At 60.0% G+C, this 23,324-nt stretch overlaps 1 protein-coding gene across 12 annotated transcripts in view; it reads right to left on the reverse strand.

Moving 5' to 3' along the window:
- Nucleotides 1–20,986, reverse strand: part of BIN1 (bridging integrator 1) — a 55,661-nt gene extending 34,675 nt beyond the window's left edge. For 3 of the 12 annotated variants that reach the window (XM_060016958.1, XM_060016962.1, XM_060016956.1), the window contains exon 1: nt 20,775–20,986. In XM_060016958.1, the coding sequence (XP_059872941.1) occupies nt 20,775–20,858 (84 nt within the window). In that variant the 5' untranslated portion in view covers nt 20,859–20,986. Of the gene's footprint in view, nt 1–19,454; nt 19,690–20,774 lie in introns of those variants that run through there. The other 9 variants (XM_060016965.1, XM_060016957.1, XM_060016963.1 and 6 more) reach the window with 6 other exon arrangements.
- Between the last annotated feature and the right edge of the window lie 2,338 nt (nt 20,987–23,324).

A 23,324-nucleotide genomic window follows, 5' to 3' on the forward strand; every position in this document is an offset into this window, starting at 1 on the left:
AGCCCGGCAGAAATACAGAATTTCAGGCTCCACCCCAGACCTGCTGGATTCGAGGACGCATTTTAACAAGTCCCCTAGGGCTCTGCGTGCATTAAAGTCTGAGAAGCTCTGTGCCTCTCATCTTTGCCTGAACCAACTGTTATCGAGGGCTTCTATCACCTCCTCTATATTACCTCCCGTGCTATAAAGAAGTCCTTCCCCTGGTCTCGCCTTTATGGGGATATTGTTATGGACTCTTGCCTCCGTTTTGCATTCAATGTGCTATAGTCTATTACCATCATTATTCTTTTTCACGCTCAAACTCTCCTAAATTCTGCCAGTGGGAGCCTGTGGACACGCCTCCACTAGTCTTTGAGCACTTCCTTGCTTCCTGACACTACGAGATGCTCCAGGCTCAGCGGGTCCCTGCCCCGGCCCTAGAATCAGCCATTTCTCCAAGAAGCCCAGGGTCCCTTTAGGGGAGACGTGTGCTCACTGCTTCTGGGCGACCGGTTCCTAGGTCTTTCTTTTCATCTTTATGCCAGGCCTAGAGCTATGTATTCTCACCACCACTTTAGAGATGAGAAAAGGAAGGAATTTGGCCACAGGGCAAAGAAGGAGCAGAGCCAGGACCCCGTGGCTGAGCAAGTGTGGCCCAGATCTCGTCTGCTGTGGAAAGTGAGCTAGACTCAAGGCCCTGCAGCTGCCCACTGGGTCCGTCCCTGCCGAGGCCGAGGCCACACCACCCAGTGACTGAGCCCTGGGGGTGCAGAGGCGATGGGCTCCTCCGACAGTCGACCCTAGCCCAGGGATGCCCTGCTGGCCTGGCCGAACCCTTCTTGGCACTGTGCAGCCGTCTGGACCCCTTGGGCCTCTTCTTCCAGTGGGCCTTGGCACCCCCATTTCATGAATGAGAATGAGACAGCCTGGGACCTGGGACCCTTTGCTGCAACGCTTCCACCTGGACATACCTCTCCACGAGCAACAAAATATAAAGAAATTATATGGGACTAAAAGTAACTGCGTGCATGCACAGTTGGGGCAAAATTATGGACAAAAGATACAAAGAGACCAAAAAATCCAGCTGCCACTTTTGAAGAGCCCGACGCAAAAGCAGGGGGTCGGGAGAAAAGCAGGGTACTGCGCATGCCCCCTGCATACAGCACCACCAAGGGGGAGGGCAAAGCACCTCAGCCACTCCTCCGGCCAGACCCCTGGACACACCTCTACCCTCACCCCATATAAGGAACAAGCTCTCCCCCCTCAGGAAGCAAGCGAGCAAGGGAAGCTGTTGTGTGTTCTCGCTCCCACCAGCTGCAGCGGAGGGGGGTGGGGGGAGGGCCCGTAAAGCCTTGCCTGAATTTCTGGTCTGGCCCCTAGTCAGTTTCTATTGCTTGCGGAAGGCCAAGAACCCCGGTCTGTATCAAGGAGACTGTGGGCCGGCCAGGACTGGACCCAGGGCTCCTGACTCCTGGGTCCTTTTCCCTGGCTGCCGCTCCTGGGCTGCAGCCCCTGCCCCCGGCTGGCCGGTGACTACACCAAGGCTGCCTCTCCCGCCGAGGGCCCGTGAACTCACTCACGCAGACGCATCAGGCACCTCTGCCTCCAGAACCACAGTGCTCACGCCCAAGGCTGGCGATCTGCTGGCCAGTGTGACACGGCTACAGCCCCAGAGCGGCCGCTGCACCCTGGCGTTGGGTGGGCACCAGGCAGAGAGCGGCTAGAATGAGGGGTCTGGCCTCCCTGGCCCGGCTGTGACCGGCAGCGGTGGGGAGCGGCTCAGGCTCCTGCCTGGGAGCAGAGCCCAGGGCCCGGAAAGCCGGTCCAGAGCACAAGGCTTCCAGAACACATGGCAAGGGCCCTCCAACAGCACTCCTCAGCCCTCCCGCGGTGCCAGGCTGGCCGTACATCAGGCCCAGCCTGACGACTTCCCCAACAGGCGATGACTTTTTAAGAAAGATAAATGTTAAAACGCCAGCCTTGGGCAAGAGCCAGGAACAGCATTCCAACCCCGGCAGGCAAGAATGCCCCCCAACGCAGGCCCGTGTGCACACTCGCGTGTCCGCGTGCCGGTGCTCGCCCATGCGTCTGCACACAGCCCCACACACGCTCCCGGACACGGCTCCTGCCCCAGCCCTTCAGTCGTCTCCGGACACAGGAGGAAGGTGGCAGGAAACACACGGAGGCCACAGAGCCAGGCAAGAAGCAGAGTGGAGGCCAGGAGACGGTGTGGAAGAAGAATCCGGAATGCAGAAGGGAGCTGGGGAGAAAACCAGAGAAAGGGAAAGCAACAGTCTCCCAGGGGGGCAAGCCAGGCTCCAGGGCCGGCGGATCTCAGGAGAGGGCGTCCCAACTCCAGCTCCCTCTCCCCAGCCCGGCACACACGCAGGGCTGCCCCCAAGAGACAGCCCCCTTCCCCGGTTCCTCTGTGCCCGCATCTTTGCTCGGCACCTCCGTCACCCCAGGCTGGCTGGAGGAGGTGACAGGAGAGGCTGCCACCCGCCTTCCTTTCAGGGGAAGTCTGTGAGCTCAGCTCACACCCGGGGGGGGGGTACCCCTCACCATCGGATGTCATCTCCCAGCCATGCACCCGCCCAGCCAAGCTCCCCATGGACTGCATCTGCCCCTCCTTCGAAGCTCCACAAAGATCATAGTGCAAGGCATGACCCCAGGGAGCCCTGGCCAAGGACCCAACTTGAGGGGGGCCCACCACCCCTGACACTGCCTTACAGGTGGGCTCATATCACCAGGACATCCCAAGGTGTGACTGTCGGTCCCATGTTACAGATGAAGAAACAGGCTCAGAGAGGTCACTCAGCTAATGAGTGGCAGAGCCAGGACCCCGAACCTGATGGATTTCAAAACCGAAACCCAACTTGTGATTCTTTTTTTTTTTTCTTTTGGCCGCACCACTGGGCTTGCAGGGATCTTAGTTCCCCAACCAGTGATTGAACCCGGGCCCTCAGGGCAGTGAAAGCTCGGAGTCCTAACCACTGGACCGGAGTCCTAACCACTGGACCGCCAGGGAAATCCCTCAACTTGTGATCCATAAACAGGGATACAGAGCCGCCTGGGGGTAACAGGAAGCGTGTCTGTTTACTACAAAAGATTCCTGCTCCACCTTGCAGCGTTCCAAAGATTTGACTGGTAAAGAAACCACTTTTGGGACATAAGCGGCACAGATTGTGTATTAGAATGCAAAGTTTGCAAACATTTTTGCAATGAAATACAAAACTGAAAAACATTTCCAGGTTCCCCTCCCAAGCCTCCCTGAAGCGCCAGGGCCTCACCCCACTTGGTGACCTATTTTTCTTCCCAAGTCCTCATGTTCTGGAAGTCGCTATCCCCTGACACCAGTCCACAGAGACTCATGATCCTTTCCTGTGGGCCCTGGTAAGAACGGCTGACCGACTAAGGAAGCCAACGGGCCTTTCTTGGGAAACTGTCACTCTAAAATTATCTCCTTCCTCTTTTAGTGATTCTTCCTTTCCTTTAGAAAGACTGGCGAGAGTGAAAAGTGATGTTTGGTTTTCTTTTTTTACGTCCTTAACTGGTACACAAACACTTGGCCGCCATGTATGTCAGACCCACAACAGCGCCTTGAAATACGACAGTCTGGTCGAAACCAGTTTACTTACTCCCAGGTAAGGAGTTTCCAGATGATTCCAGCCAAGAAACCCTGCCCTCCTCTCCTCTCTCCCCTCCCCTCCCTGGAAGCCTGAAATTCCAGCCTGTTCAGCAGATAAGCCAGTGGCCAGAAGCCAGAGCAGGGCCACCCTGACCCCAGAGGGAGCTAGGGTGGGCTGCGGTGGGTGCAGGAGGCTGGAACAGCCCAGAACAGAGCACCGGGGAGCAGAGGCAGCAGGGGCCAAAGTTGGGATGGGGAAGGGGTTGGGGGGTGCTGGGAGGGGCGGGGCTGGGCTGGGCCTGTGCAGGGCGGAGGCAGCCACAGATCAGACGCAGCCGCTAATCCAAAGGCGTCCGGAGAGCCTTACAAGCATTCGCTAAATCCCATGAGAGGGAGGTATTCAGATGAGGAAACTTGAGGCCTGGGACTTCCCTGGCGGTCCAGTGGTTAGGGCTCCACGCTTCCACTGCAGGGGCCCTGGGTTCCATCCCTAGTCGGGGAGCTAAGATCCCTCATGCCACGCAGTGTGGCCAAAAAAAAAAAAAAAGGTATTATAGATAACTATCAGGCAGTAAATTAATAAAAATATGTTGTAGAAAGAAAAAAACACCAGAACTTGAGGCCTAATGCCCCTGGTCTCAGGGCTAAGTAAACAGGAGCTAGAATCTGAACCTGGCCATTGGTTCCCACACAAAATGGCTCTAAAGGAGCCCCTTTCCTCGCAGGGAGGACCTGGGAGGGGGTCAGCCCACATGGGGTGCCCTGGAGCCCCAAGGGGGCACAGGAGGGGGCCCAGGCCTGGTCATGACTGGCTCCCCTCTCCTCAGGAACCACCCGCCAGTCTGAGCCCATTCCTGGAGGTCCACAGAACCAGAACCAGAAGCAGGCCTCCATGTGGGTAGGAGGGCTTCTGGAAGGGCCGGGTGCTCCAAGGGGGAGGCGTGTCCAGTGGCGATGGAAGTCTCTGAACAAACACACAGCAGGGCACGGAGAGGGCGGGGCTCAGGGACGTGACCTCTGTGACCTGATGAAGGAGCGAGGGCACAGCAAGTGCAAAGGCCCTGGGGTGGGAAGAGCAGGCCAGAGTATGAAAGAGGGCAAGAGGGCAGGTGTAGGAGGAAGATGCCCTGCACACAGGTGCCAAGCCCTTCGCATGGAAGGAAGTACTATTATTATCCCCACTTTGCAGACATGGAAACTGAGGCACTGCCTTAAAAACTCCCCAGGGTCACACAGCCAGCCAGCGGGGTGGTTAGGATCCAAAGCCCGAGCCTGGCTCCAGAGGCTAGACCCTCCAACCACTGCACAAACTGCCTTGGCAGCCAGGGCCAGGCCGCAGGGCTTTGAAACTCCAGCGGGGGTAGGAGGCTCTGGAGAGCTGTGCCCAGGCAGCTGTGTGGGAACAGACTGCAGAGCAGGCTGGAGCAGGGAGCCCACTTGGCTGACTACAGTGACCCAGGTGAGAGGCAATGATGGTTTAGGGCCAAGACAGGAAATGGCGAGAAGTGCTCAAGGATGGGGGGACAGGGAGAAAACTGAGGGGGACGCCAGGTTTGAGCGACAAGAGGGAAGGAGCCTGAATCACCCGAGGTGGGGACTCCTGGGGGTCACAGTGAGTCTGAGGTCCCCAGAGGTGTCGGAAGGCAGGTAGGCGGGGCCAGGGGGCCAGGGCTCACCTTTCTGAGCCCTGAGCCCCATCAGCAAACCCAGCCAAGACCTCAAGGGGGTATAAGGATGAAGTGGGGCTGTGAGGCTAAGAGGGTCCAGCACAGAGCAGGGGCTGGCTTCCCCCTGTCCCTTTACCCCTATGTCGACCTGGGATTCCTCCCACCCAAGCCAGAAAGCTCTAGCAGCCGCTCCCACCTCGTTCCCTCACCTCCACCACCCCTCCGGCCCACACATCCCTTTCCTGTGCCTGGTGCCTGGCGCCCCAAGCACCTGCTCGCCATGACTCACTCGGGATTACACACAGCATTGCACGGCAGCCAGCCCACCTCCCGTTCCTGGTCCCACCGCCCTCAGCAGCCTCCTCCCCCTGGCTCTGCAGGGGCCCTGCCAGCCCCACCACCATTACCCTGACCCCCGGTAAAAGGGTAAACTGGTAAAGGCCCCCTGGAGCCCAAACAGCGGCTCAGAGTACTGGCCTCTGACGACCCACAAGCAGCCCTGATGGGCCTTGCTATCTGACATACCAGCGCTGAGCCCAGGATGCCGCCCACTCTACAGAGGGGTCAGGCAGGGCTCCCAGCCACAAGGTCACCCGCCGGCCACTTGCTTCCGTGCTGGGTGGGGCCGGCAGAGGACGCGCACAGCCCCGCCCTGCGCCCAGCCCTCCACACCACCTGTTCTGAGACATCAGCTCCACCCATCCCAGCCACCACCGGCCCACCTGTCCCCTCCATGCGAGTGTGGGTGCTATTCTCAGCCCCAGGCGCCACGACGCCGGCCATCAGCAGAGGGGTGGAATCTGCCCCTCCAGCCCAGCCACCTCCCACCAGCCCCTCATCAGCTGCTTGCTGGGCTCCCTGGGGGAACAGCCTGTGTGGAGAAGCAGCAAAGCACGAGCCCAGCCCCCAACTCAGCAGAGCACAGAGCCAGAGCCAGGCCAGGGGAGGTGAAGGTCTCGCCTCCACCCACCTGCCTGGGGCCAAGCAAAGGTCTGACGGGGCAGGACCACGGCCACCTCCACGATATTCATCGGGAAACCACTTCCCTACTGACGCCAGGCCAAGCCGGCCCTTCACATCACCTCCTCCAGGCAGCCTTCCCTGACCCCCACCCCAGGCACAAGGCTTCACTCATTCCTCTGAATGCCCTCAGCCCTTTGCCTATGTCTGTTTGGCCTCAACGTGCAACCAGGCTATTCATTCATTTTACCACTCGGAATCCTCCATGGCCACATCTGTGGACCTGGAACTATTAAAGAGTACCTAAAGGGCATAAGACATGTGGTATTTTTTCCCAGCATGTTAGTGCTTTTATTTTGGTTATTGTTGTTATTTTTGTCACTCAAAGGAGTTGATGCCCAGAGTCAGCTTTAAATAGCTCCACCCAGTCCTGCCAAGTGCAGACACATGCCCTGCCCACAACACAGCACGGGGGAGGGCCGGCTCCCTCCCCCCTCGCCCCACCTCTCCCCACCCGGCCCTGTGGTCCCTCCCAGGCCCTCGGCTGCCCCAGAGCTGTCCTAAGGGCTCCCCTAACACAGCCCTGGCCTGCTTCCAAGTTGCCACTACCTGTGAGGACCCCCCACTTTGCAGATGCAGAATCAAAGGCTGGGGACTCACTGGTACAGGGCCCCAGAGCAGAAGAGGGGGCCAGGGCCAGTGCCACTGCTTTCCACTAGAGCAGGGGCTGGGGGAAGGCTGTGACGGGGCTGGGAGGGGCTGGAGGGGAGCACAGTCAGAGCAAGGGCGAAGACCAGGGTGCGGGAAACAAGAGGGGCCCAGAGTGGGAGTCCGGTGGTGGCCCCGCCCCTGGCAGAGGCGCTGACTGTCAGCGGGCAAGAGGGGCTTTCCCAGGCTTCCTCCTGCTAACCCTGCACAACTGGTCTTGGGCTGCGGCGGGGTAGAGAAATACTGTGGGCAGGGAGGGGACTGAGGGGGAGGCACTGGTCCTCCCAGCCCAGCAGATGCAGGAAATCAGCACACGGTGGACAGGAGCTGGGGCCTCCCCCTGCCAGCCCGGAGAGACCACAGGGGACAATGCAGGGGCCGCCAGAGGTCTGGGCAGGTCCCCACCCAGGGTCCCACCTCTACCCTGAAAGGCGGGAGGTAAGGACCAAGTGAGCGCAAAAGGCCCTTCCATCTCTGACTTCCCAGGGTTGGGACAGAGCATCAGCCCTGGAGTCTATCTTGCTAAGGAGGTCTTCAGGGTCTGACCCACGTCCCTCCCTGAGAAGAGCTGAGGCAGTGTGGACACGGAGGGGTAGCAGAGACTCCCCACACCCACCCACAAAGAGGGCCCTGGACCCCAGAAATCACAGCCAGTGCCAGCTCACCGTCTGGGCCTGCTGCAGAGGTTGCTCACACCCACCTGTCCCTTTCCTCCCCCAGGGCCCGCTTTCCCAGGAGAAACACAGTTCAACAGTAAGGGAAAGCTGAGCTGGCAGTCAGAGTTACCCACTTCCTTTTTAAAAAAAAACACAAAATCACAGCAATGTGCCAAAGGAGGAGAGCAGAAAAGAGCAGTGCAGGGCATGGCCTGGGGTGGACGCCCAGCCCCAGACCCCAGGAGGTCGGCTCCTGGCCAGCCCATGCTGCAGCTCTGGACACTTCTGGAGCATCTAAAAGCTGGAAGACACTCCTGCTGCTTACAGGGAGACGGAATAGGGGTCAGGGGAGGCCTAAAAGTGGTGGAAAGGGGTCCACGGTGTCACCTGGCCCCTGCCGGGCCCTCTCTGGGCAACACGTTCCCCTTCCTTCCTCCCACGAGGCCTCACCATCTGGATCGCAAGCTGAGCCTGGGTGGCTCCACCACTGCTGGGCCAAGGCTGGCCTGGACTTGGGCAGGATGGCCCAGCTGGACACACACGGAGGGCATGGGCACAGCTGAACATCCCACATCCGCCAAGGCGCCTCAGTACCCCCACCCCACCCGAGAGCTGGAACCCCAACCTTCAGTGTCCTCGGCTGTGAAATGGAGACACCTCTTCCCCCGTTAAATCCTCACATGCGGGGAAACCGAGGCTCAGAGGGGACAGGTAACTTGCCCAAGGTCAAGCGCTTGGGAGGAGCAGGGCTGGGATTTGAACGTGGGCCTTCCACCTGCCACGCTATGTAAGCTGCTCCGAGAAGCCTTTTCCATCCCTCGTGCACGGGAGCCTCTAAGTGCCTACTGTGTGTGGGTGTCAGGATCACACATTCACAGCGGGACCAGCCTCCACCACTGAAGACTCGGGTCTAGCAGGGAGGACGGTCATCCCATTGTATGGAGGAGCAAATCGAAATAAGAAGGCGAGAGTAACTGGCCCAAGTCCCCAGTGGAGGGGAGGGGGCAGGAGCTCGGATCCGGGCTGCAGGATGTGGGTGTGGCCTCTCCTGGTCTCTCACCTCCACCAACAGCGCACACAGTGGGACAGCGTGACCCGACGGTGCACTGACTCAAAGCTGGGACGCAGGAATCAGGTTCTGTCCTGCTGCTGACCATGGGTTTCCCAGGGTGCTGACTCAGCTCTCCCAGGCGGCCCTGCAGCCCTGCACCCACGCCTCAGCTTCCTCAGTGCAGTACCAGGATGGCCCCCACCTGGTCCACCAGACCCACAGGAAGGGCCCAGGACCCCCCTTGGCTGTGGCCCCTGCCAGGCCCATGGTCCCCTCCACCAGGAGGCCTGGGTGGCAAGGACACACACACACACACACACACACACACACACACACACACACACACACACACACACACACACACACAACTTATAAACTAGCTCCTGGCTTAGTTTATATTTCAAACCACAATATTTTCATCCTGTCCCAGTTTCAGCAAATGCACCCAATTAATTGTGGATTCTATTTCTCCGTTTAGATCGACTCCACTTGTATTCCTGGCCATTAACTCCTCCTCAAGTCTCCCCTCCCCTCCCCCGCCGTGGGATTCCCCTCCCTCCCCAACTCTGTTTTCAATCTGCACTCAGGTCCCTCTCTACCTGAGGCTGCCCCTGGGAGTCAAGTCAGGACAGTTCCTTCCACATCCGACCCTGACCCTCTGGAGTCCCGTGATTCCTGCATGAAGCCAGGTTCCCCCACCTGCCTGGTGGAGTCATGGGGGATCCCAGGGGCCATGTGGAAAGTCCCAAGGTGGCTCTGCAGGGTCACCTTCTCCTCTAGCAGGCCAGCCCCCCGCCCCCATACACACACACACACACACACACACACACACAACGCTCCCCAGGTGTTCGCCCCACAAAGGCAGCCCCCACCCACTGATTTTTTTTTTTTTTTTTTGCGGTACGTGGGCCTCCCACTGCTGTGGCCTCTCCCGTTGCGGAGCACAGGCTCCGGACATGCAGGCCCAGCGGCCACGGCTCACAGGCCCAGGCGCTCCGCGGCATGTGGGATCTTCCCGGACCAGGGCACAAACCCGTGTCCCCTGCATCGGTAGGCGGATTCTCAACCACTGCGCCACCAGGGAAGCCCCCCACCCACTGATTTTTAATGGAAAACATTTCAGCATTCACATTTGCACTACAATAATCTCTTCCAAGCATCCTCCAACCACCCTCTCCCAGCTCAGGGATGGTGGTGGCAGCTCCCAGGAAAGGCCAACCTGGGGCCAAGTCCAAGACTGGGAGGGAGGAAATCCCAGGGCTTCCCTGAGCTCCAGTGTTCTCATCTGCCAAGTGGAACCATAATGCAGTCCCGCCGACCTCATAGGTCACTGAGAGGAACAAATGAAAAACAGCAAGTGGGAGGGTTCTCAGTAAACCGCAAAATGCCACGGAGATGCTAACCCTGACCTCCCCTCCAGAATCATCCAGACCCAGCGGGACCCAGCAGAACTCAGCTCCACCATTATCACTTACAGGAGTCCTGGAGTTCACCTTCCCTCACTGGGAGGGGCATCTCATGCTTCCCAGGTCCTAGGTGGGCAACTGAGGCTCGGTGGCCGAGCCAGGGTTCAGCCCACATCTCTCAAGCCCCAGCTCTCTCTGCTGTGCATTGGGTTCCTCGAACGAACGAATGAATGAATGATGGGAGACCCCTCACCTATGTCCCCAGGTCCCTCCCCTCATTAGGCCCCTCAACCCAGCCCACCTGGAACTGTTTGCCCTCGCCCCACCCATTCAATCAAGCTCCGGCTCAGGGGGGTTCTGGCTTCCCTCCTGGGGGAGGCAACACCACCCCTCCCGATTTAGTGTTTTCAGCCTATGCAGGAAAGAAAGGAAACAAAAATGCACTGCAGTTCAATTTCAAGAATCCAAAAGCCAGAATGGTCCCTACCTGCGGGTTCCCAGGGGCTCCCCAAGATGCTCCCTGGAACAGAACCTGTGCGCCCTCCCCGCCAGGCACTGATGGCGTCACTTCCTCCACCACCACCAGGCACTGGGCACTGATCATGTTCCTTCCTCCTGGACCCTCTCCACGAGCCCGTGGGCAGGAACTCCCATTCCCGTTTACAGAGGAGGAAATAGGGGCTCAGAGAGGGCGTGACTTGCCCAGGACCCCAGAGCAGGTGGGTGGTCACTGGGGTCATGCTCCCTTCTCTCTGTCCAGGTCTGTTTTTCTCCCGCACTCACCCCAACCTCCTTCCTCCCCTTCCCTTGTTCAATCTCTCTTTGACTCTTGCCCACCTGCCAGGGATCCTGGGCCCAGTTCAGCACCCTCACCCTCTCCATCACCCACATCTGGCCCCGAGATAGTTACTGACAGGCTGGAGGACACGACTTGAGAGAGGTGATGCCGTCTCGGAGCAGAGAAGTAGGGGCGGCCACATGGGGCTGGGGTGGGAGCAGCAGGGAGACCCCTCGGGCCAGCTTTCCCTGGGCCAGGTCTGTCCTCAGTGCCCAGCGACGGGACCCAGCTCGCCAGGGCTCCAGCATGTTGGTCGCAGTCCTGGGGAGAGGCCGAGGTGACCAAAAGGTCCAAAGAAAGTAGCAGCAGCTGTCGGAAAAAGGGCTGGCAAGGCGCTCCCGTCACCCCAGCCGCCTTCCAGCCCCATGGCCCCTGCAAAGCTCCTCAAGCAGAGGCCTGGGTGGAGCCCTGGACCCCCCACCAGCCAGCCACTGGCCCTGAGACCATGCACACAATGCTGCCTTACGGCCGTGCACTCCTCACCCTGCAGTCTGCACTCCGAGCCAGCGTTCCCACCAGCTGGCATGACCCCTCGTCCTCTGAGGACCCTCCCCGGCTCTGATCCAAGACCTAGGGGACGCCCCACTTGGCCATCTGGTCTGGCCTCAAAGGGCGGAGCACACTGGGGTGCCTTGAACAGGGGTGAGCTGGCCCACTGACCCCTCCCAGCTGTCCAGCTCGACAGGCTTGGCAGTGTCATCCCCTCCGCAGTGTCACCTTGTGGCCTCAAAGCAGAGAGAAGCAGGTTTGCACATACTGGGAGGAGGTACAGGATGTTCAGCAGCCTTTCCAGGAAGGCTGTGACCCCAGCCCTGATGGAGTGGACTTCAGGATGGCAGCCCTGCCCCAGACCCCCCCACCCCGTACCTTCCTGGGCACAACTGGATTCTAACCTAACCCAGGTCACTCCCTCAAGAGGAGATGCCACTTCCTCCAAGCAGTCTTCCCTGACTGCTCAGGCCTGATGGGAGGCTCCTCAGGACCCCAGTGTCCTTCCCGTCACCTCCCCCCAGTGCTGTGATGGGCACTGGGTGTGGGGCTGGGAGCTCCTGGAGGGCAGGGGCCAGCTCTTCTCCTCCCAGTGCCCTCAGCCCTCAGACCTCAGCCCTCTGGCCCACAATGGGCAGGCCACGAAGGAGAGAATGACAAGGGGAAGAAGAGCTAATTCGGCGCCAGAAGTCCAGGCATCTAAAGCGAGGAGCCAGCTCTGATGTCCCTACAAAGGTGCCCTGGGGGCTCCAGGATGGGGGTGGGGGGGCTTGCAGGGCCTCTGAGGGCCCGAGAGCCCCAGCTCCACTGGCAGTGACAACAGCGACAAGTCCCTCCCCCCAGCACTGCGGTGGCTGCTGCTGGCTGCCGCCCACTCACTCCCAGCCCCTGGGGCTCAGCCCCCGCCTTACTGCGGCCCTTGCACTGCAGAGGCAGAGATGTCTGCAAGCTCGCCCCCTGTCCACAGAGCAGGGACAGCAGCAGAGACCCAGCCGGTCACCCCAGGTACAGCATGGGGGGGACAGGGCACACATGTCCACTCCCAGGGGCACCATGGACAGGTCTCAGCACCCAGGGCCGATGCCCACCCCCAAGGCTCCAAACCCACCCTCCACCAGCGCTGTGGCCCCAACCCCACCCCCTCTGCCGTGGCACTGGGACCTGGGGTCAGGGACTGGGGCTGAAGGTGAGGTCCAGGAGGCAGAGGGAAGAGGCCCAGCCGACAGCAAGCCCCAGTGGGTCTGAGGGCAGCAGCGAGTCTCAGGTCTAGCAAATCACACAGATCCCCAGGTCAGGGATCCCCGGCACCCCGATCACCTCAAAGCCTTCTCAGGTCAGAAGGGGACCCCTGCAGACGGCCCAGGCCAACCCTTCTTTGGCATTTGGCCCGAAGCCAAGGAGGGCTCCCCAGCCTTGGCTCCCAAGTGGGCTCCCCAGCCCACTCCTGAGAACGCGAGTGTCTGGGCCCAAGCACTGCAGCCCCAGGCTCAGGGTAGCACCATCACAGCCCCGAGACGTTTTACTGCCGGAGAAGGCTCTAAGCAGCGATGCCCAGGGGTCCCTCGGAATGGCCTGTGCCAGGGCCGGATGCGCCCCCTGCACCTGACCCCAAGACCTGGGCTCTGATGCCTCCTGTGCTCTCTGGGGGCCTGAAATCCAGCAGCCACATCGCCCTTCCCCCTCCCACCCTACACCCTGAACCCAGGGCCTCCCGGACCTCTGCCAGCCGTCCGCCTGCCTCTACCTGCCTGAAGGATCCAAGCATCCCGTCAACAAGGAAGCACTGAGCACCTACTGTGTGCGGAGCTGGGGGCACCATAGCTACTGCAGCAGGCAGGACCCACTCTTGTGGAGCAGATATTCTAGGGGGCTTGTCCCAGGCCACCACGGGCCTGCTTCAAGCCTGGACCCAGGAGGGCAGCCAACAACACCCTGGCTCCAGGCGGCCAGTCCACAGGGTGGGCAGCAAACTGCCCCAGGGCACTGGGCCCCAGACTTTTAGATTCCACACCAGGAAAATCTTCCCTGTGTGTGTGTGCGCGCGTGTGTGTTTTTTCGGCCAGTGTGTATGTGTGTGTGTGTGGGCGTGCCTGCGTGTGTGTGTATGTGTGTGTTTTGCGGGAAGGGGGGGTGCGGTCAGCATTATGACTATTTCCTGCCCCAAAACATTAAGAAACCACCAGAATTACCATCATTTCATAAAAGAAACACTGTTGCAACAATATGAACAAAAGTAGATACAATCTCAGGATAAAGGGTGTTCCTTCATATTGAGTAAAACGGATTCAGCTTTCATATTTGGGAAAACACACACACATCACCTCATTTGTCCTCACTTGCAGGTATGAACTCCTGTCCCTAGACTTGCCTCAGGAAACCCCAGGCTGTCCCCTCACCCCAGGGCCCACCAAACACCCCCAAAACAGAAAGGCCACATCCCAAAGTATAAGCTTAGACCCCACGTGGGGACCCAGGGGCAGACAAGCAGCCCCAGATCTAATTTAATGGTGGGGAACATCTTGGGACGAAAATCTGTCAAATGACACCCCGCCCCCCCAGACAGGCCTTCCCTCCTGGACAGAGATCCGCATCTTATTTGCATGATCTGGGCCTTCCCCCTGGCCTGAGGGCCTACTCACCAAGGAAGAGGTAGCACCCCGGACAGTGGACCAGGACAGCCCATGGGCAAGTCACACCACTGCTCTGAGCCTCAGTTTCTTCATCTGCTGAATGGGTGTCATAATGACCTCCCCTGCTTGCAGTGTGGATGAGAATTTTCACCAAGCATCTGGCACTCAGCGGGTGTGCAACAAACCAGGTTTGTTTTTTTTTTGTTTTGTTTTGTTTTGTTTGTGGTACACGGGCCTCTCACTGTTGTGGCCTCTCCCATTGCGGAACACACAGGCTCCTGACCCACAGGCTCAGCGGCCATGGCTCACGGGCCCAGCCGCTCCACGGCATGTGGGATCTTCCCGGACCAGGGCACAAACCCACGTCCCCTGCATCGGCAGGCAGACTCTCAACCACTGCGCCACCAGGGAAGCCCCCAAACCAGGTTATTTTTAAGTTAATATTTGACAAAGGCTTCCCTTGGGACAGGAAGAGCCTGCCTTTCTCTTCTCAATTCCCCAGCCCTGACCCCTGCCAGCCCTTAGCATTAAGCCAGCTTCGCTGCCCGGTCCAGAACCATGTGGCCTCTTTGGGAGGTGGCAGCCTCTTTGGGGAGGCCCCAGGAGCCCCAGATGCCAGCCAGGTCCCACGAGTCATGCCCCATCCCCAGTACAAGAACCACCAGCCCTGCCCTTCACTTGTGTCCATTTAATCCACACAGCGTTCTCTGTGGCTCTCACCACTGACTTCCGCTGAGGAAACTGAGGCTCAGAGAGGTCAATGTGACCTGCCCAAAGGTAGTAACGTGTGGGAAGGGATTCAAACCCAGCTCCCTAGAGAGTGGCTGCCACCACCCTGAGTCGCTGCTTCATGTGAAAATCTTTTAAGTGGTCCTCCCCGGGATGGGCCATCTTTGGTGTCTCCCTCCTCCTCTTTTATGGGCCCCTCCCACCTCCTATTACATCCTGGGTGAGAGCCCCTGCCCACAAAGAAGCCCTGGCCTGCACTGTCAGTGCCTTCAGCTCTGGTGTCCTTTTCTTTGCATTTTTAATCCCAAAAGGAGACTTGCCAAAAAAGGAGCTTTAGTGACTTCCCTGGCGGTCCAGTGGTTAAGACTCCATGCTTCCAATGCAGGGGGCACAGGTTCAATCCCTGGTCAGGGAGCTAAGATCCCACATGCCACGCAAAAAAAAAAAAAAAAAAGGAGCTTTAGAAAACCACATAGCAGGGTGACATCAAATAGGAAGGCATCATCCCCCAGAAGCCCTCTCACCTGGAGCCAGAAGCTTCCGCTCAGCCTCTCCCCAAACCAATCCCTTGCACCATGTGAGCGCCCGGCCCTGGAATGCTCAGGAAGGGCTGATCTGAGCCATCACATTCCACGGAGGAAAACCTGCCCTGCTCTTGTATCTACCTGCCACCAGCCTTTTCGTTTCCTGAGTGTCTCCCCCAACGAGACATCAGGCAGGCAGCAGCTTGGTTTTGCTCAGCCCTGCAGAACCAAGATGGTGCCCAGCACACAGTGGGTTTTTCAAGTAAATGAAGAAGCAAACCCCGTGATCACTTTACAGATGGCCGGAGTGAAGCCCAGAGAGGGGGGAACACTTACCCAGGGCCACCGGACTTACGTGCAGATGAGTCCAGTTCCCGCCCCAACCCCGGAACTGTGCAATTCCCTCCCCCTCCACACGCCGCTCCCCTGCACACACACACACAGACACGGACACACACACACACACACACACACGCACACATGCACACATATCACCCTGGGCTGGGACAACATTACAAACCCTGATCCTTCAAGGGCTCAGCAGGGATTAGCTGTCTGAAGAGGCCTGTAATGGACACTGCAGGGAGAAGGGCTGGGACAAGGGCCTGGCAGGGACGGAGGTCTCTGGGTCATCGTGCGGCTCTGCCCACTGAGCACTTGCTGTGTGACGGGCAACTGTACGAGGCCCTACTCTCCACAACGGGCGTGTAAAGGGGAACCAGTATTACAAATGAAGAAACTGGGCTCAGGAGGGTCCTGCCATCTGCCCAAGGTCCCGGCTGGTCAGGGGAACCCAGGATCCCCACCTGCTGCCTGCCGAGCCCATGCCCGGGGTCTGTCTCTGACACGCCCCTGGGTAGGACCCAGGGATTCTAGAACCTCATGGCAAAAGCCCAGGCAAGGCCGGGCTAAGGCAGAAAGGGGGGGACAGAAGCACAACTTGGTGAGGGGCGAGCTGGGCAGAGATCGCCTCATCCAGGCGCAAGGGCCTGGGCAATGGCAGAGAGCGAAGGTGAGAAGGGGACACAGCGAGGTCATCTGCGGAAGAAGGAGGGTGAAGAGTTGAGGCCTCAGCCTCTCTGAGAGTCCACAGGATCCACAGATCCTACCGGCATTCAAGACTTGATCACATCCAACCCAAATCGACGGCCCAGGCACCCCTCTCCGCTCCCGACACACCCCACCCCTTCCCTGGGTGACCAGCGGCTCACTCCCCCACTCCACAGGCACCCTGACCCACAGCTGTTCCCCCCGCTCCCGGGGAACACCTTCCCCAGGCCCCAGACAGCCCAGTGAGCCGACCTGGGCGAAACAGCCTGCTTTGGGCCCTGCCACGAGCCAGCAGGCTCGATGGAGTGGGGTGAGGCCCAGCCCACCCCGGCCCGCCGGGGCCCGGGAAGTCTGGAGGTCACGCTTGCAACCTCCCCACACCCACAGGCCTCAGCTAAACGTCTACCGAGCCCCCAGAAACACCCCACCCAGAGATGCCGCCTAGCTCAGGAGCCTTCTCTCCAGCGCCGGCAAGATGAACCATCTACATAAATAACTCGGGTTCAGGGAGCAGCTGATCCCAGCCTGGAGAGGTGCAGAAACACTTGTGTAAGCTCAGAGGAAAGAGACACAGCGCAGGGAGGTACAGAGTGATGGAGGCAAAGCCAACATGGGAGGGGACGAGAGAGAGGACACTCAGGGGCGAGACAGACACCCCGATGGGGAGGACAGTGGAAAGTCAGGGCCGAGGAGAGCCACTGCTGACCAGGGCCCGGGGCCTCAGAGGCCGTCCAGCAGACCCGGCGGGCTCCCTGCCCCCTGCCCTCTGTGTGGCGTGGCTACTCTCAAGGCCACCGTGAGCGTAAGAACCGGTTGCAAAGGCCTGGCTCCTACTGAGGAGGCCTCCGTGGCTACGGCACGGGAGGCCTTGACCACCCAGATGAGCGTGGCCCCATCATGGCCATGTGTCGGGATCCCATAGATAACTGCCACTGCACCTTCCCTCTAGGGAGCATCTGCTGTGACACGCCAGCGCTATTCCGTGCTCGGACAGCCCCAGGCCCTGCCCCTCGGGGCCAGGCCTCCCCACTCCCAGCAGCGCCGGGCCAGTGGCGGGGTGGCGGCGGGGTGGGGCAGACAGTGGGCAGAGCCTCCTCCCCTGCGCCCTCCGTGGGCCCAGCTCCACCAGCACAGGCCGGCCTCTCTCATGCATGCCCCGTGAGGACTACTGGGTAGTGGACCTCGGGGCAAGCAGGCCAGAGCATACCCCCACCTCACCTGTCCCTTCTCCCCAGCCGTCCCATCACCCCTGGGACCCAGCCCACCAAGCCCTAATCTTCTCTGTCATCTGACCCAGGCTCCACCCCAACTTGGCTCTGCTCAGCCACCTACCGAGGCCCAAAAATGGACAGAGTCATTTATAGAGGATCCGACAAGCCAAACGCGACGGGAAGATGACCTCATGGTACCTGGGTCCGAACTCCAGGCACATGCCCTGCACCCGAGCACCCTGGGGGCAGCTGGGGACTGGGAGGTGAGCGGTGACCGTGCCATGCTTGGCTGGCGGACCCCGGGGAGCCGTCCGCTGTGGTCTCACACCCTCTCACACCCTCCTCCTCCAGAGGCCTCAGGACCTTACGACAGTAAGCTCCACGCCGGCCAGAGCCACATACACCCTGCTCCCCGCAGCACCCCGGGTTCAGCCCAGGCTCAGGCACACAGCACAGGTCCAGGCGCAGGCGGGATTCGCTGAATGAGGGAAGGCCAAGGAGCACACATGGGACAAATCAGCTCACCCAGAGCCTGCATCAGGGCTCCCAAGCCAAGCCCCCAAACGCCCTTGTTTTTTCGTAACGGTCACTCTGCACCTGCTGGGGCCAGGTGAATGCTGGGTGCCCACACAGATCTGCCCAAGCCCCAGGGAGCACCCAGACCGGTGGTGGATGCTGCCGGGTCAGTGGGCAATGCCAGGGTCCAGCGGGGAGTCACTGAGCTGGGGGACAGGAGAGCTGGCTCCACGGGCACCAGCGGGCAAGCTGTCCCACACCTCACCGTCCCCCTCTGAATCCTGGTGGACGACTGGGCAGAGAAGACACGGGGGGAAATGGAGGGTGCGGAAAAGAAGAGGAGAGATGGGGGCCCTTCCTCCTATGCAGATACAATCTAGGCCCTCCACCCAAGCGCCTGCTTGTCCCTGCTCAGGAAATACCCTGCCGTGGCAACAGGACCACTGGAATTGCCCCTTTACTCATAGATTTGACCAAGGCAGGGTGGGGCTGGGTGCCTATGAGACCACTGCCACTGCGAGTTAGACACGGTCCTGAGGGCCACCTGAAGATGCCGAGGAGATAGCCAGGTCAGCGGCACCGAAGCGGCATCGCAGACTCTGAGCCTCCGGAGGGCAGAGGAGAGAGACTGGTGTGGGTCAAGTCATCGGGCTTCCTGGGAGGGGGCTGCAGCTGGGCCGACAGGGGAGGCTACTTCCCCAGACTCGGCCAGGACGCCCGTGGTGCCCCTCTGGCTTCCGCTGGGGAAGACCTCCCAACCAGAGCCCACGGGGCAGAGAACAGCAAGAACGCTAAGCAACTCCAGTCCCATGAGGCCCAGGCTCGGGCAGGGCCAGCCCTTGGCCAAGGCCAGCATCCACAGCTGACCAGCTGTCCGCCAACTGCCCACGGCCACAGAACAGAGGCTAAGGGGGGGGGGGCGCTCAGTGGGGTCAATGATGACCTCTCGCCATGTACACGGAGGGGATACAGCCCATGCCCACTGCCCCTGAAATTACTGAAAGATGCTGCTGCAGAAACAAGGCAAGTAGGGCAACGGGGACACAGCAAAAGCAAAGGGGAGCCGGGGAAGACTAAGGCGTCACTGGATTGGGGGCAGGGAAACTGCCTCTGCCTTCCCGAGGCTTCCCATTCATCTTCCTCAGCCCCTCGGGGGCAGGAAGCAGGCTTAGACCCAGAGCTGCCGGCTCCAGGCACCTAAATGGATTACCCAGCCTTGGGAGGGGAGCAAGAGCAGAGGCATCTGCCCCTCCCCTCCCCCCAACCTGGGCGACTGAAGCCTTCCCAGCCCCCAGCCAGCTATCTGTGGTACTCTAATCCCTCGTCCCGCCCTGGGGAGGGGAGGAGGACAGCTGGGACAGGCCAGATCTGGAGTCTGGCTGAGGGCCCTTCCCTCTACGCCACCCACCTACCTCCTTAGCCCGGGACCGCAAGGATGAGCTGCAGGACTCGGAGGGAAGCGCGGGGGAAGCTCCAGAGGCCGCCGCCGCTCTCACCCCGACCCCCACCCCCACTGTCACGTGGCTGCATCCTTAGGGAGCCCGCAGGTCTCGGCTGCAAAAGTCATTGTTTATAAACAGCCAGAAGCCTGGCGGGGGAAGGCCAGCCGGTCTCCGGGATCGGGCGGCAGAGGGGACAGACCCGGCCAGGGGAGCACTGGGGGGCCACCCTGGCAGCAGCACTGATTCTGCAATCTCAGATTTCAGAGATGGAGTCGGCAGGGGAAGTGGCGTCAGCAGCTGGCGTGATCCAATTCAATAAACCAGAGGCGGCTAGGGATAGCAAGCCGGGCGGGCGCGGACCCCTGCCGCCCAATCCCGCGTTTCCTGCACAGTCCGAGGGCCACGGGAAGCCCCGGCTGCAAACAGTGGCTCTCCGCGCCGAGGGGTCGGGTTTCCTGCGGGGCCCTCCACACCCCCGGCGGCTTGCCGCCCCTCCTCCGGGCCGGCTCCCCACCCCGGCCGCGGGCTCCCAAAGCCAGAGCCGCCACCCTCTCCCCCCGCGGCCGGAAACACGAAGCCCCTGCTCCGGCGAGGGCATCTCTCGAGGGGTGCGCAGCTCTCTGCTCCCCGGGAGCCGGGCCGGAGCTTCCAGGCCGCAGGCACCTCTCGGGAAGGGAAACCTGACCCCTCCCTCGGCCCACGGGGACAGAAGGTGGAGCGGCGGGTGGAGAGGAGGGAACGGCGAGCGCAGGAAGCGCTCAGAGGCCTGGAGTCGGCGCGCAAGCACCCGCGAGCGGAGGGGCAGCCTCGGGATTCCCGGAACTAAGCGACCCTGGGGACAAGGGGCAGACCCCCCTCGCCCCAGCGCCGGCCCCGCCCGCAGGGCTCAAGTGGTCCCGGAGGGCTAGGGGCGCCACCTCGCCTCCCAGCCTCTGGGCCTCGGCCTCCAAGGCGGGATGAGCCTGGACCTCGCGCCCGGAGAAGAGCGGGGGCCGCCGCTCCTCTGCAGAGGTGCCGCGAAGATACAAAGCGGCGGCGGTGGGGGGGGGTGGGGGTGAAGGGACAGCTGCGCCCTCTCCTGCACCCCGCCGGGGGTGAAAGGAGACGGAGGACGCGGACGGCAAAGGGCACCCAGAGCGCCGGGGGGCGCAGCCTGTGTACCCCCGAAGGCCCTCGGCAGCGCTCGTCTGGAGGTGACAGCGCCCGGCCCGGGGTCAGGACCAGCCCCCGGCGCAGGGGTTGGGGACAGGTGTCCGGACGGCGCGGCTGCAGGGTCTCGGGCTCTCTCACCTTCTCCTGCGCGCGAGTGAGCTTCTTCTGCACGTTGCTGGCGATCTTCCCGGCCGTCACCCCCTTACTGCCCATCTCAGCCATTGCGGCTCACGCTTGCCCGGTGGCTGGCGCCGATCTACCCAGCCCCCAGCCCCGGCCCCCGGCCGCGCGTCCGGCCCGGGCTCCCGCTCCACGCCGCGCACTAGACCGCCGAGCCGACTGGCGGAGGCGGAGCGTGCGCCCGGCAAGCGAGCTAGCGAGCGACACGGGGACCGTGGGAGGGACGGACTGGCGGAGGGAGGGGGAGGGAGGGGGAGGGAGGAGGGGCCGGGCCTCAGGCGGCGGTCAGCGCCCCCCGCCCGCCCCCTCCGGACAAGACACGGCCTTTTAAAGGGCCACCCGGGCGCCGGAACCGCTCGGCCGGCGAGGAGGGAGCGGCGCCCACCGTCGCCGCGGCTGAGGTGGCGAGCGGGACTCCCGGGACCCTCCGATGACACCGCCCCGGGGCTGGGACGAATACGACAGGCCCAGGTCCGGCGCCGCCGCGGGCCGTCTTTCCTTTCCGCAGCCCCGGAAAGGAGGCCAGATGGAGGAGAAGGGTGCTTTCAAAAATCAAAGATAAAGTGTGTGGCGATCAGGGAGCCCGGGCTGGAGCGCGCAGCCCAGCCGGAGCCGCCTCTCCTTCCCGGGGCTCACCTCTGGCCCCCCCTCTCGACGCTCGGCCTCCTCCTGGCCTCTAGGTTCACCCTTCTCGACCTGGGCTCTCAGGGCGCCACCTGTGAACTGTTCCCCTTGCCTAGTCCCTTGCCAACCAGGCGCTCGGTTTTCTAATTTGCAGATAATTATTATAATAACAGCAGCCTAACAGTACTGAGCCTTCCTGTGTGCCTGGAACTCTGCTAAGTGCCTCATCGACAGGCATTATCTCGGTCCGTGTCCAGGACAGCCCGATGAAGTAGGTGCTAGTATTTCTCCCGTTTTGCAAACGAGGCACAGAGAGGCCTGGAGTCAGACCTCTGACTCCACATCCCAGGCTCTCCAACCACTATACACTGGGTGGTCTCCTATGCCCTGCTGGAAGAAAAATGAGTAATTGTCATTATTCAAAGAGAAGATATGGTTATTGCTAACCGACCGATGACAACTTTGCCAACAGACCAATGACACTTGTTCAAAATTAATAAATATGCCTTGGGTTTACTGATCCCACCCACACCCCTTCCCAAAATCATGTCAGGGCCTTGGAAGGACGCCACAGCACTTTGCTGTCCTGGAAGTCAGGGTGTGTCCCAGGAATTGTGGGCTGAGTTGAATGCTGAGGGGAGTCCTGGAGGCCCTGTTGAAGAGGACTGGACATGTCCAGCACCCAGGCAGGAGCCAGGGCAGGGGTCCCCTGGAGGCTTCTGGGAGGAGCAGGAAAGGCTCTTGCAGACCATACACCAAGCCTGCCATACTCATGGAGAAACCGAGGCCCAGGAAAAAAAGGTTTGGCTTGTGCTCCCCGGGAAGGCTCCTCTGCAACCTCTCTGGCTACTCCTCTGGTATTTCCCCGAGAGTGCTCAGGACTTCAGTCCTCCGGGCCTATTATGATTCCTTTTTGCAGAAAGACAGACTGAGGCTCTGCAGCTGCTGAAGGTCAAAGAGATAAGCAGAGATTCAGACCCAGGCCCTCCAGCACTAAGGCCCTCAGCTGATACGCAGAACTGCATACCAGGAAAAGCACCAAGCACTGCATGAGGGGAAGGCATTTTGTCAGAATTATTATTATAATAAACTCATGCCCGAGTCCTGAGTTACAAGAACAAAACCTAAACAGTGCAGTTTCTAAGGCAGCTTTCTCCTAAAAGCTCACCAAGCTTTCACCTCACGGTCCCTCTCCTCCTAATTTTATGTCTGGCATTCTTCTAACCGTTCTCTAAGAGCGATTTCTTCCAGTCCTCCTCTGAGGAAAGGAGGAAATGAGCAGAAGTCAAATCATATTACAGTCAGCCTCCAGGGAACAGTGGGAGATTCTGCTTCGCTGGACTTTGGTGTTTCAAAATACCACTTGACAGACACATTGGAGGCAACTTAAATGGTTATCAGCAGGATAGGGTTAGCTAGACAGCCCAGTGACCAGAGAGACCATTAGAGGATCATTTTAAACAATTACAGAGATTGTGTAGCAACATGAAAACAATGCTTAAGTATAATTATGAGTGAAAAGGAGATGATAGGAAATTGTGCATGCCCTCTCCCTGCAACAACATAAAAGTAAGTGCTCATGATAAAAGACTCGAAAGAACCATGCACAAGGAAATAGGTGTGCTACAATCAAGGCGTGATGGCTGAACTTTTCCCCTTAATTTCCTAACTATTCTGTAATATGCTATGTTGCCTTCATAACTAAAAAATACGCACAGCTCTTATCTTTAAAAAAGATAATTCTTTATCCGATCTCTAGATTGGAAAGACTTTTTAAAGCACAAAGCCATTGGAGGAAGTATTGACTTAAAAAAACGCTTGTTTGAGGGTAAGCAAAAATTCAATTTTTTTAAACCTCAAAAAATACCGTCAACACACAGGATA

Source organism: Delphinus delphis, chromosome 7 (assembly GCF_949987515.2).
Source record: "Delphinus delphis chromosome 7, mDelDel1.2, whole genome shotgun sequence".
In the NCBI taxonomy this organism is placed as follows: Eukaryota; Metazoa; Chordata; class Mammalia; order Artiodactyla; family Delphinidae; genus Delphinus; species Delphinus delphis.